The sequence below is a fragment of the Heliangelus exortis genome, chromosome 26 (genome assembly GCF_036169615.1).
Source record: "Heliangelus exortis chromosome 26, bHelExo1.hap1, whole genome shotgun sequence".
Lineage (NCBI taxonomy): Eukaryota > Metazoa > Chordata > Aves > Apodiformes > Trochilidae > Heliangelus > Heliangelus exortis.
Genome location: NC_092447.1, coordinates 501235 through 513736, shown reverse-complemented (window position 1 = coordinate 513736; position 12502 = coordinate 501235). Strand labels below are relative to the sequence as shown.

Here is a 12502-nt window from a genome sequence, read left to right as displayed (position 1 = left end):
TTTGTTCTTAAAGATGTCCGGTGGGAGTGAGCATGTCTGTGAATGACTAGAAATGCATGGGCATGAACTACAGCCAAATGGATTTTCTCCAAAAACGATTTTAAATGAATTGGGGGAAGAAAAAAAAATTTTTTTGGAAAAGAACCCAAAATAAGAGATTGATAGCAAAGAAACTTCAATGTAAGGCTAGTGTGGAACCAGCACAATACTTCAATCGGGGAAAGGATTTTTGAGTCATGTAATTTTTTGGAGTGTATCCTAGAGGACTGGGGGGGGGAAGGAGTCCTGTATGTGTGTGCATGTCCGAGCGGTAGCAAAGCCCCTGCCATTCCTGGTTCCTTCTGGAATGGAATTGACGGCAGCGATGCATGAGTGACTCCAAGCACGAACATTGTTAAGTCTTTCTGTTGAAAAATGAGAGCTGAACTGTAAATTTTCTGATGCACTTTCTCCTTTCTCTGCACTGTTCATTGCCAGAACTCCAATAACAGCATGGTCATGGCCGGCAGGAAGGCTTGTGCTTCTGCTGCCCCCCCCCGAGCTGGGTTTGCCCCGCTCAAGCCCTCCTGCCCCCTCCTTCTGCCCTTCAGGCTGTCGGGGTGCCTGCGGGGCTGGCATCGCAGTTCCCTGCCCGTACGCAGCCCAAGCAGGGGCAGACCCTGGACACAGCCAGGACAGTGACATCCCTGGGTGCCCTTCTGGGGACAGAAGCACTTTTGCTGCCTTGCCCCCTCCTGCCTTCCTCTGCCCCCTCCCCTCCAAAACAACGTGCCCACGTTGAGCACCCCTGCTCTCCCTTTGCCCCCTGCACGAGCAGGAGGAGTGTAACTAGCCATGACCATAGACACCATCATCTTCTGCTACAGCAGAAGTAATTTCGCTGGTTTTTTTCCCAAATTTTGACCCCCTCTGCCCTCTTGTTAGCAAAGAGCTGAAAGGGCTGCGGCGTGGCTGTTGGAGCCCCTGCAGCTGCACACACCTACAGGGTGTGCACAGGGAGGACACGGTGAGCTCTGAGCTGCTTTTCGGCTCCCTCCCCCACCCCCCGAGGCAGAACCGAATTTCTGCTCATCCTCAGGAAAAGGTAGGGTGAAAAAAACTGTCTTCTGAAGCTGGCAAAGCAGGAAGCCTGGAGTGAAGGCTAAAGTAAGGAAAACATCCCAGTCGAGAGTGAAGAGTGACGGGAAAATACCTGGCCCATAATATAGCAGGTAAATTGTTTTATAAGCTGGAAATTCTTCCCCAAAGGCCCATATGAATTTTTAGCAGGGTTTCCTACAAGTCCATTTGACAGCACAGTGTTAAGCTCTTGCTGCTCTTTCCAACAGAGCTCAGGCTCTGAAGATGGGTTGCACTTGTCCGGAGTGCCTCTCCGAGCACACATGGGGAAAAAGCCCTCGGTACTTTTGCATGAGCATCAGCAGGCAGCTCTGCCTGTCCTGCTGCCTTTTTTTTTTCCTTTTGAAAATGCCCTACTTAAAAGCACAACTAATAGTAAATACATTCCTAAATATATTTCACAGATCTGGTCCTTGGGGCGATTGAATAAAACATCACAAAGATCTCTGCACATGTTAAGATTTCTGTGCGGTGCTGCCAAGCACACGGCATAAAACGGAATCCCTAATGGCTTATTTACAGCTTAATACAAAAGAGAAATTGTCTTTTCCTTAGGAGTTGGAGGGAGCTGAGGGAGCAGGGCTGGGCACTGCTGTCGACAGGCAGCTGTAAATCCCTGGCGTGCCCATGTCAGTGTCGGAACACCTGGGTCAGGCTTGACAGAGAACCGGCAGCTGAGTGACAAGCTGCCTTACATTTCTGGAGCAGGAGTTGTGGCATACTTTGAATTCATTCTGATCAGAAGGGAAAAGAAGGGGCTTTAATAGCTGGGATGAAAGTTTAATGAGGAAAATCGAGAAGTAATTTACCATGTATTTAAAATGCCTCACAACAGGTTTTCATACTGTTCAGTGACATTTTTAAGCATACCAGGTGCAGGTAGAACCTGAATTGTTAAATTGTTAAATTTTCTTTTGAAAAAGACGTATTTTGCTTCATAAAAAATGCAGTGTTGCCCTTTTTATTACTGAGAAAATGTAGTTCTTTTTAAGTGAAAAAGAAGACCCTACAGAAGCAGTTTTTGAGAGATAAAAGTTGAATGGCTTCTCTGCCAAGCCCAGGTTTGCATGTCCAATGCCTCTGTGAGTCAGACAATTATATTTCTATATTGCATTAGTCAAAAAGGGGGCTCCCTGAAATCCCAGAGCAGCACAGAAACAAAATCCTTGCTATTAATCTAAACGGCTTCCCACTTTAGAAGAGAATTCCCACTGTAGCTTCCAAGTGACTCGATGTATTTAAACACCATCACTGAAAGCGAGTTTTATTTTTTATGAGCTCTATATCTACCCCCTATTTGCTGCTCTCCAGTGGGGACAGGCTCCACGGTGACTTGCTCCAGGAACATCTGGGCTGCTTCAGGGACAGGCAGAGTGTCCAGGGCCACCTGAGGTCTTTCTCAGCTTTGAGGATAGGTGCTTTTTCCATGTATGCATCAAATTGGCAAAACGAGAAGAGGTTTTGTGGGATTTTTCTGGAGGAGATAGAGCCTGCAGGTACAGTCTGCCTTACGGTTTGGGAATGCGATAAATTGCTGGGCTTGTCATCATTGCCAAAAAAAGAATGAATTTTGTGGTCAATTGGAAGGAAATTCTGCATTGCTCTTCTTCTATAGAACTGAAATCAAACTGGACTAAATTGGGCACTTGCCCCCATTGATGACTAAAAGATGGAGTTTGGGGGTCTTTGCATGCTGTTATGGATGAGTGACTTGGATTCCACGTTTCGTGTGCCAACAGTGTAGACCGAGGAATGTTTCTGTCAGCAATAAAGGAAATTATTGCCACTCTGTCACACAAGTTGCTCTGCCCAAGCTGGCAGGAGATTGCGAGTGATTGATGTATTATTTCTCCCCTGACCCCCCAAGAAATTCGTCCTCAGTTCTTAAGTGTGTTGGTTTTTTATGTCACTGGAAAAACACAGAGAAAAATGAGTTTGTTTTTACTTGTAAGGCTTTACTCAGTTGCCCAATTCCGCAGAGGAGCTGGACTATGGGGATCTCTCAGGTAAGGGCTAGTCCGTAGGTAAACCGCTGCTCTCCTCCGCTAGATTCCGGTTCCACTCGGATTTCTGCATCTTGGCCATGTCACATTGTATAGTTGCTGTGGTGTAGCCATCCCTCCAACGCTCCGTCTCCCAGCTTGGACATACGCTGCTTTCCGTTGGGATTTTGTTCCCTTTTTTTTTTTTTTTTTTTTTGTTTTGGCACCCATTTTTGTGTGGCACCCTTGAAAATGAGGTGGGAGGCTTGCATAACATTTTGGGTTCCTCCCTGCTGCTGCTCTCCTGTCATTTTTTTTGGACGCTAATTTGGAGATCAGTGGGATTGAAACTTCCTCTTGGTAAAATGCTCAACCCTGCCATATTGTGTGAAACCATTTTTAACAGCTGCAGCCAGCACCGAGTCTGGGCTGCTTGGTGATTTCTTATAATGCAAGTATCAGACTGGAGAGAACAAGGCAGTGATTGTCTTATCAGCAGAGGCACAACCAGGTAAATGGTTTGAACCTCTTTTTATCCTCTGGGGTGGAAGTTACAGAAGCGAATCCTTGGTGTTGGTGCTTGTGGATTAGAACTGATCCAGACTGGGGACTAAAAGCATCTTCAGTGGATGCAGTTGCACTGTTCAAAACGGGTTTGTTATCAGTGGGACAAACATCGTCAAAATTTCTGATCATGTTTTGCCAGAGTCTTCCCGGGCATTTGTAGAAACTCACCCCATTTTTTGGCCTCCTGCTTCTTAGCACATCCCTGCAGCCCTGCTCAGGGGGGCCTGGTCTAATGCTGCTCCATGTTCCAACATGGAGAAAAGACTGATGCCAAAAAAGCCGATCCCCAAATCCTCATCTCCTCCTGGGAAATGCTTTTCTCTCACCTGATGCAGTCACAGCATCTCTTCCCCTGAGCCTCTATAGGGATGCTTTGGCCAAGAGGTCAGAAATGCTGGGCTTGGTTGGTCTGTGTCTCACACCTGAGCTAATACTGATTCTTGCAGATCTCCTGGGTAAGAGGCAATGGGTGCCTGCTAAACATCGCTGTGTGGAGGGGAGAGAATTGGTTTGTACTGATAAGCATTGTTGCTAGTTTTTGAATGTTTTTAAAGAAAAATACACCTTTTGGTGAGTTGAGGAATGGGAAATAATTCCACCAGGGAACTCTTTAAAATGGGTGTGTGCCAGCAGCCCTGCCCTTCCCCTGAGGAGCTCCATTCCAGCGCTGAGCAGCACCCCATGAAGAGGCTGTGTCCCCTGGCTGGTGCATTTTTCTGAGCTCTGTGTTCCCATACTTCTGAATGTGGAATGGGAGTAATAATTCCCCCCACCTGCTGCCAAAAGCAAGCACTCCTTGGGCACTGCCATGCCCCCTTTTGGAGCATCCATTCTGATGACTTTTTTTTTATTATTATTTTATTCCTAAGAATTCTGTATTTTGCTCTCTGGGTTAGTGGGGTACCCCCAGAGGTAATGCCACCAGGGTGGCAAACACCCTGGTGTCACTAGAGAACAAGCCTGGAGCTGTTCAGATCTCTGCCCCCCAGCCCCATTCCCCTGCCCAGCTTCCAGGAAACCACAATTAGACCCGGGTTCAGGCGGGTGGGCAGATTTGGGTTGTCAGGGCTGGTACAGGTGAGTGCTGGAGCCAAACTGTCAGTCGGAAAGGCTGCCCTGGCTCCATGGGGAGCCCTGGGGATGGATGCAGGGCGGCGAGCCCGCATCCTGTCCCAAGGAGGTGGGTGCTGCCTGCGCGGGTGCTGCTGCTGCTGCCGCCTTTGCTCAGTCTGCTGTTCCTTCCAGGTACTCCTGTCCAGCTAAACACTTCACTGGAGGCTCTGCCAACCATGCCATTAAGTAATGCATCCCTTGCCCTCCACCCAGGTAGTTAGTGCCCAGAGCTGTCCCTGCTGCTCCCGGCCCCACTGCCGCTCTCCCTGCCACTCCCAACCCCTCCTGCAGCACAGGGAGCAATGGGAAGGACCTGCACAGCCTTCGCCTGGGGGTTGATTAACTAATCCAAAAGCTGATGAGCAGCTCTCTTCAAGGGGGATGCTGATGGATCGATGGCCATCGGGTGGAAGCAGGGCTTCGTTTCCCAGCAGAGAGGAGTCCAAGGGAAGGGCTGATAAACATTGAGCGCCTGTCATAGTGATTAAGTTTATGAAAACAAAGTGCATTATTTTTTTATGAAGCGATCTTGAAATGGCTGACTGAAGGGGAGCTTATTGATTGTGGAAGGATGAACTCCTCCAATTTCTCTGGCTTAAATTACACCAAATTCAATTACAATGCGACAAACAGGTTAGTGCTGCTCTTCAGTAAATTGGAGAGGGGTGGCACACCTTGACACCACACTCCTGTGACGAATGGCATCATTGCTCAGACTCTCACAGCCAGGCAATCCCAAACCCACCTTCTGTAGCTTTACAGCACCTCACACTGAAACCTCGCTGAGCACCCAAGATAAAAACAAAGTGGTTTGATCTTAATAGGTGTGAAGCTTCTAGATCAGGTATAATTGGGATTTTAAATGCCAGCTGATACAGTCAGCCAGGTCCAGCCTTGTCTTTCTCTTAATCTGGAGATGCCACTACTTAGAAAAGAGTAGAAGGTAGAATATACACAGATACTTATATGTATAGTTTAAACCCTCATTAAAACAGAATCTAATGGAACCTTTTTACTGAGTAGCTGGGAGGAGAAAAAGCCTTCCTTAAGCTCAACCTTGCTGTAAGCGCTTGACCCACATTGTTAGGACTTTGCTATTAAAATCTGCCAGCTTCTCTGTGCTCTTGAGGCAGTCCACCCACAGCTATTTTTAAATAACTACATCTGCAAAAAAAAATGCTAGAAAACTTGAGATCGTTAATGCATTTCTTTCTAAAAAAGTGTCTCCCACTGCAAAGAAAGCCAGAGCTAAGAAGCTGCAGATTTAAAATGCAGATGTTGGCTGACAGGCCTTACAGGTAAGGTGACCAGCTCAACATCTGGTCTGGGTTGCTCCCAGCTTGCAGAATGAGTGCTGTTAGTCTGGTGTTGGTCAAGCAGGGCCTGCTCAGATGGGCTTGTCTCTTCTGCCCATGCCCCATGCCATGAGTTGCAATGTTTGCTTAAAGGAAAACTTCAGGGTCCCTGTACAGACCTGTGGCTCCTGCAGGTGAGGTCTGCACTCCCTCAGCTCATAGATGCGTTCAGGGAAAGCAGCGCAGCTCTTTCAAAGTGAACTCGATTCATTTTTTTACAGCAAATCCTCAGTTTTTTCATGTGGATTGTACTGCTACCACTGCAGTTTTCCTTTAAGGTGCTTTGGACTCGTGCAAAGCACCACCCCGCACCCCCAGGTGCAGCTGTGGTGCCAAGTAGCCGTGGAGTAGCCACGGAGTAGCTGTGTAGGTGTGCGCATGTTGCTCCCAACGTGCAGCCTTGTCTGTAGCTTTCCCTGCTCTTCCCTCCCTCCTGCTCCCGCCCCCAAGAAACCACAAGCAAACCAGAAAGCTAATAGGAAAATTCTGACTATTCGATTTAAAGGCCAGTGTGTTCCAATATATATTAACATCTTAATGGGAAAGCTCTGCATGTATACATTTACTGCTCTCTGACAAGAGGGAATTAAATGTCAGAAGGATTTGTAGCATCTATAATTGAATTGGTGCTGAGAAAAGCAAATCTTAAGGAAGAATAACGTATTAGGATTAGCAAATAATGTGGCATTTTGTCAGTTCCTGCCATCTCCTCTCTTCCCTCTTCAGTAATAAAGTTGTGATTTCTTTTTTAATCATAGATATGAAGCGAGAATAGCTTTTGTGAATCAGAGACAGCTTTTGACGGCAGATTCCAGTTTTTAAGGTCAAGTCTCTTTTCTGGCACAGATTTATGGAATTATTCCTTGCTTCATAGACCCAACACTCTTGTTTTTAATTACCAAAGAAAGAATGAGTGACAGGAAAATGAAGTGGCCCGATTGCCTGGGGACAGTGGCCAAAAAGCTTTTAAAAAATTTGATTTTATTTTTTTCTGAAAAATTGCAAGTAGTTTATCTATGGAGAGCAAATGAATGCAACATGGAATACACCTCAGGCAGATATTAGGCTAAGTGCAGGTGGTTAACACCTCTAAATGCAGAGTATTTATTTCAAGGCAGACTTCCTGCCTGTTTTTCCTGCAGAGGGGAGGTGAGGCTGGGGCTTTGGTCCCTGCCTGTGCCCAGGCTTCATCTCTCTAGAACTTTAATTTATGGTGATTAAGAAAAAATGCCTCTTGATACAAACTCCTGCTCTAAGCACATTATGGAGCCATAACTCAGAGTGTTTATTCCCCTCAGCTGTTCCAGATGTCACCAAGACATCCATCCTGCCAGGCTGGGCGGCTGCTGTCTCCTTTCCCGGATGCAGCCGAGTGGGACCGGGTGCTAAGTTTCTTTTCCAAAAGCTGAGCAAAGGCAGAGCAGAGCGTGTCTGGAGCAGCTGGGACAGGCTGGGTGCTTGGTGGGGAGCAAGTCCTGAAGGCTGGAGTAGCCGAGCTCTGAGCTGCAGGCTGAGCTGAAGCTGAGTTGGAATCTCCCTCCCTCCCACGCTGCATGTCCCTGTTTTTCTGGCATGCTTCCACCTCGGGGAGAGGACTCAGATTTATGTGGTGTGGCAGCCAAGGCTTTTGGTTTGCAGAGAGTTTTTTTGGCTCATCAGGTGAGTTGCTGAGCAGGATCCTGCAAGGCTGCTCTCTGCTCCTCCTGCATCTCACTGCCTCCACCAGAGCTCCTGCTCTTAGAACTTGCTCGAAGTCGCACTCGGAGGGCTTTTTTTTTTTTTTTTCTTAAATTGTTTTAATTAAAAGGCGTTTTATGGCGCTTCCAGTCACGAGTTATTTACTTGGGTCCCTCAGTCCTTAATCTCGGAGCAGAATTGGGAATATCGATGGAAAGCGTAAATCCCAGGCTGCTGCTCACAAGCTTTGTATCAGGTCTCAGCTCAAAAGAGCACCATTACCTTTGGCTGTCACGGATCTGTACGCTTGATCGATAAACTTCAAATATTATTAGAGGTGGAGGCTTCAGAGATTTGCTCTGTTCTTTGGAGGGAGACGGAGGTAAATCTTTCTTAAGAATTGACTTGCATTTGCACTCTCAGTCTTCCTGGTAAAATGCATTTCTCTGAGGTGTCTGGGCAGCTGCATGCGGGACAGATTTATAGGCTGTGTGCTTCTTGTAGTGAAAGATTTAAATGGTAAATCCTTCACATATGACTTCACAAATCATGTAAAGTTAAAAGATTTTTACCGTTTCTGTTGCTGCTGTGCTTAAATTGTAAGGTACGGCCAGTAAATCATTTTAATGGAGGTGTCGCGCTTGACTCAGTAAAAAAAAAAAAGAGACAATGGTTTAGCTTCTATTCCAAAATGTTAATGTATTAATCAACAGGAGAATAATTGTTTTTTACTGCGTTATAAATCTGAGTTGCCATTAGGATTGCAGTGAGGGTTGATGTAGCTGCGTTCTTAAATTAAAATTGTTTACACTGCTATACATTCACTGTACATGGCCATAGCTCATTCAGGGTTCATTCCGGACTTGTTCCTCTGCTAAATAAGTCATTCCTCTCCCGGGTGACGGTGTCCTAAGAGAGAAATGCTTATAAAAGAAAACTAATTGCATGGTGAGGCATTAAATAAATGAAATAAAGCAGTTGGAGGCACTGCACTATTATTGCTTGCTATCTGCTTCTGAAGAGGTTTTTATAGTTTGGATTAGGAGATTTTATGCCTTCGGACATCGCGGCCGGTGATGAGCAGCCACAGTTATGTGTAATAAGGTTCACGGGAGCCCTTGGGGTGGGTGAGAGGCTGGGTGCCAACGTGTTTGGGCTGGTTGGTTTTCAGTCGAGCAGTCTTTTGGGCTGAAGTTGAGATGTTTTCGACAGGTCACTTGTTAATGGTGTTTCTCCAGAGCTAGTGATTAATATTTCCATGTGATACTGCTCTTCCCTGTGCCCCCCCGCCCCCTGGGGAGGTTGAAATTTGGGGAGTATTGTAGGAAAATTCCCTAAAATACATCCCCACTGGCGCCTCCATCTCTCCTTTCCCAGCTGTCTTTCACGTGCGTAGTCGTAGTGCTGCTGCTTGTAGCAAAAAAACCTTTTGCAAGTCCAGCTGCCAGATCAGTTCGGCTCTGGACACAGTTCCTCTGCCCGAACTCATCTGCCTAGATAGCTCCTTGCTTCCCCTCTTCCTTGGGAGAGCCCATGGGGGGCTTTTCCCACCTGGGAGCAGCTGCAACCAGCCCCTTCAGCCTGCCCCCACAGCCATCCCCTGTTCTTATTTCTCTTCTGGTCTCCACAGATTCTCGTGCAGGTGAGGAAGGGGCAATCCGGAGCGTGGACCACGCAGTGGTTGGCGGCGTTGTGGCCGTGGTCGTGTTTGCCATGCTTTGCCTGCTCATCATTTTAGGGCGATATTTTGCCAGACATAAAGGTAAGACCAGGGCAGGAAAAGGTGAGCACATAGCACATGTGTCCCGTTCCTTACTGGTGATGGTGTCCTGTCTGATGCGAGACCCTTGGTTTATCTGGGAGGACATGTCCTGGGGGGCTTTGGAGTGGGATGAGAAGCTGTAGCAGCCCAGCACTACTCCTCCTTTTGCAGTCCTGTTAGCAGAGCTAATTAGCACGTGTAACGAAGCACAGAGCTCCACCAGCTCAGCTCCTCCTCTTACTCTTTACTTAGTAAGACACTGCAGAGAGCCACACGCCTCCACATTTCAGAGCAGGGACACCAGTACCGGTGTGTGGTGGCTGGGTGTCTCCAGCCCTGGATGCTCCGGTTCTGCACTGGTTTTCCATGCCACAGCCTGGCTTTGTCAGGGTTTACCTGTTTTTTCCCCTTTCTGTTGGTGGCTTCCCAGCACTGCCGAGACACCCATGGAGTCACAGCCCCTGCTTGCCCCACAGGTACATACTTCACTCACGAAGCCAAAGGAGCAGATGATGCAGCCGACGCAGACACAGCCATCATCAACGCAGAGGGAGGACAAAACAACTCTGAGGAGAAGAAAGAATACTTCATCTAGAGCAGCCTTGGTTTCTATGAGGTGTCCAACCGTGGATGGTTACTACTGGCCCTATTTAAATGCTAAAGAGACAGTGATATCGGAAGTTGCAACCAGCTTGTGTCTTTTTTTTTTTTTTCTCTTTCTTTTTCTCTTTTTTTTTTTTTTTAGGAAAAAAAAAAAAAAAGCAGATTGGAGGAGAGTAGTGAGGCTGGGAGGGTCTGGGATTTGCTGTGTAAAAATATTCCTCGTAAAGTACACTCTGCTGTTCGACACCTCAGTTTGTTTGGGTTTTCTTTTTTTGGCCAAGTCCAGCTTGGATTTAGTTTAGTGAAGTCATTTGCAGAAGATTCTGTGCCTTGTTTAATTTCTGTTTGTTGGGGTCGGGGGGAGGCTGGGAAGAAGAGGGGCTTCTGTGCATTAGTTTCCTTCGGGTTTCTGTGGCTCTTCATTTCCCCTTTCCTCTTCTGTTCCCGGAGCTGCCTGCTGGGACCCCTTGGAGTAGGTGGGTTTCTTTGAAGGTGTTCCTTTCTCTCTTCACTGTTTTCCGTTCCGAACTCGAGCTCATCGGAGGAGAACCAGCACATTTTAGATTCTGTAGTTTGCAGTTCAGTGTGTACCCATCTCCCATTCCCTCCATCCCCCTCAAAGGCTTGGAGAACCAAACGACCAGAACCTGCCTGTGGCCGCCCGCCTTTCAGGTGCTTTCCCTGGTGCCAACTGGGACATGGGCTGGAGCTCAGCAAAGGGCTGTGGGGACCAGGACCCAGGGGGTGTCTTCCCTCCCCGGAGGGATGCTGAGCCCACCTTGGGACCGCTCCCAGCCAGGCTGGGGGTCCTGCTCTGGCCCCTTGCCTCTCTGGGGTGCTCTCCCAGCCTCTCCGTGCGGTGCTGGAGGAGGCAAAGTCCCTCCTGATCTTTGGCCAACCTCTCCCCCAACCTTGGCAGCCACAGGGTGCAGCAGCTCCAACCCCCCAGAGCTGAGATCTGGGGAGCAGCCGGACGAGCAAAACTGCCTTTTTATTCTTACCCGCTCAGTAAAACGTGGGAATTCGTGTTAAAATGATAGTGCTAACTGACTTATAAAGCCATAGGTGACAAGGAGACTCTAGGTCAATTAGAATCGTAAGGTAGCAGACCGCAGTGAGAAGATGTTCTTAGAATTCCAGACGCTGAGGTTTGTTTTTATTTTTGGTGAGTAATCTGGGGTTTTGAGCAATACTTTTTTTTTTTTTTTTTTTTACTGTGTTTCTGTGGAAAACATATGCTGATTTATTTAAAGGAAGCATTAATCTTAGTATCAGGTTTGGGGTTTCTTTAGGACTTTCGGGGGGAGCATTTTAGTGCTTTTGTTTTATTTTTTTAACTGTTTTTGGCAGAACCATTACAGTGCAGAGGGAGGCCTGTGGGAATGGGGCAACCCGACAACAGCAGCGAGAGCGGGGCCCCGCTCCAGCTGAACTCGTGTCTTTCCCTTTTTCACAAGAGGTACCTCACGTAAATACAACTTTTAAATTATTTCTTAATTATTCTAATTTTTTTTCTTCCCCGAGCAACTTTTGTTGAGTGATCGCAGCTCTTCTGAGCCTTCGGCACCGTTACCAAACCACAGGGCGGTGAGAAGCGGCCGGCGGGGTGGAGCCGGGGGGGTCTGTCGGCGTGCGGGGTCCGAGCAGCCCATCTTTGTTTTGGAAGTGTACAGTAGTGCAGTGTTACCAATGTAACTTTGACTTACGATGTTGACATGTCTCAGGTTCATGTGTTTTTGATTGGTGTTTTCCGTCTCAGGTAGATTGCGAAATTTCGGCCCCACACATTGGGATAAATAAATAAATAAAACTAAAAAATAATAAGAGGATGAAAAAAAAAAAGAACAAATTACGAATTTTAGTTGTATATTGGTTTATGTATTTTTTCTTCAGTATACAGTGCACTGTTTGAAATGTATTGTTGAGTATTACTTTGTACAGCTTTAGATCATTAGGATTTTGAAGCGTGAAGAAAGAACAACCTTGTTTAAAGGAGCATTACACATGAAGGACACGGAACTGATGCTAAACAACCTTGTTCTTTATTCACCCGGCCTTTTTATTTTTTCCCCTTAGGCCAGTTCTGTTTTAAGGTGTCCATGGAAGATGTTACAATGTAAGAAAATACATATCCATCTGTTCCCATTCACATTTTGTATTGGTTCATGTATCCCATTTTTACAAAGGAAAAGAAGTACTATAAAATATCTGTCTTCTTAATAAAAAAAAAATTAATGTTACAAAACTAAATCTCTTTTTGCTCTCTTTATCCCCTGCTGTTCCAGACACCACCACCCTCGGTCCTGCTGGGAGGAAACAGTGCA

General features: G+C 46.8%; 1 protein-coding gene across 8 annotated transcripts in view; it reads left to right on the top strand.

Annotated features, from left to right (window-relative positions):
* Positions 1-10309, top strand: part of CADM1 (cell adhesion molecule 1) — a 119352-nt gene extending 109043 nt beyond the window's left edge. For 4 of the 8 annotated variants that reach the window (XM_071769086.1, XM_071769088.1, XM_071769087.1 and 1 more), the window contains 2 exons: positions 9444-9575; positions 10052-10309. In XM_071769086.1, the coding sequence (XP_071625187.1) occupies positions 9444-9575; positions 10052-10170 (251 nt within the window). In that variant the 3' untranslated portion in view covers positions 10171-10309. Of the gene's footprint in view, positions 1-3071; positions 3126-4913; positions 4995-9443; positions 9576-10051 lie in introns of all 8 variants that reach the window. The other 4 variants (XM_071769080.1, XM_071769081.1, XM_071769085.1 and 1 more) reach the window with 2 other exon arrangements.
* The last annotated feature ends 2193 nt before the right edge of the window (positions 10310-12502 follow it).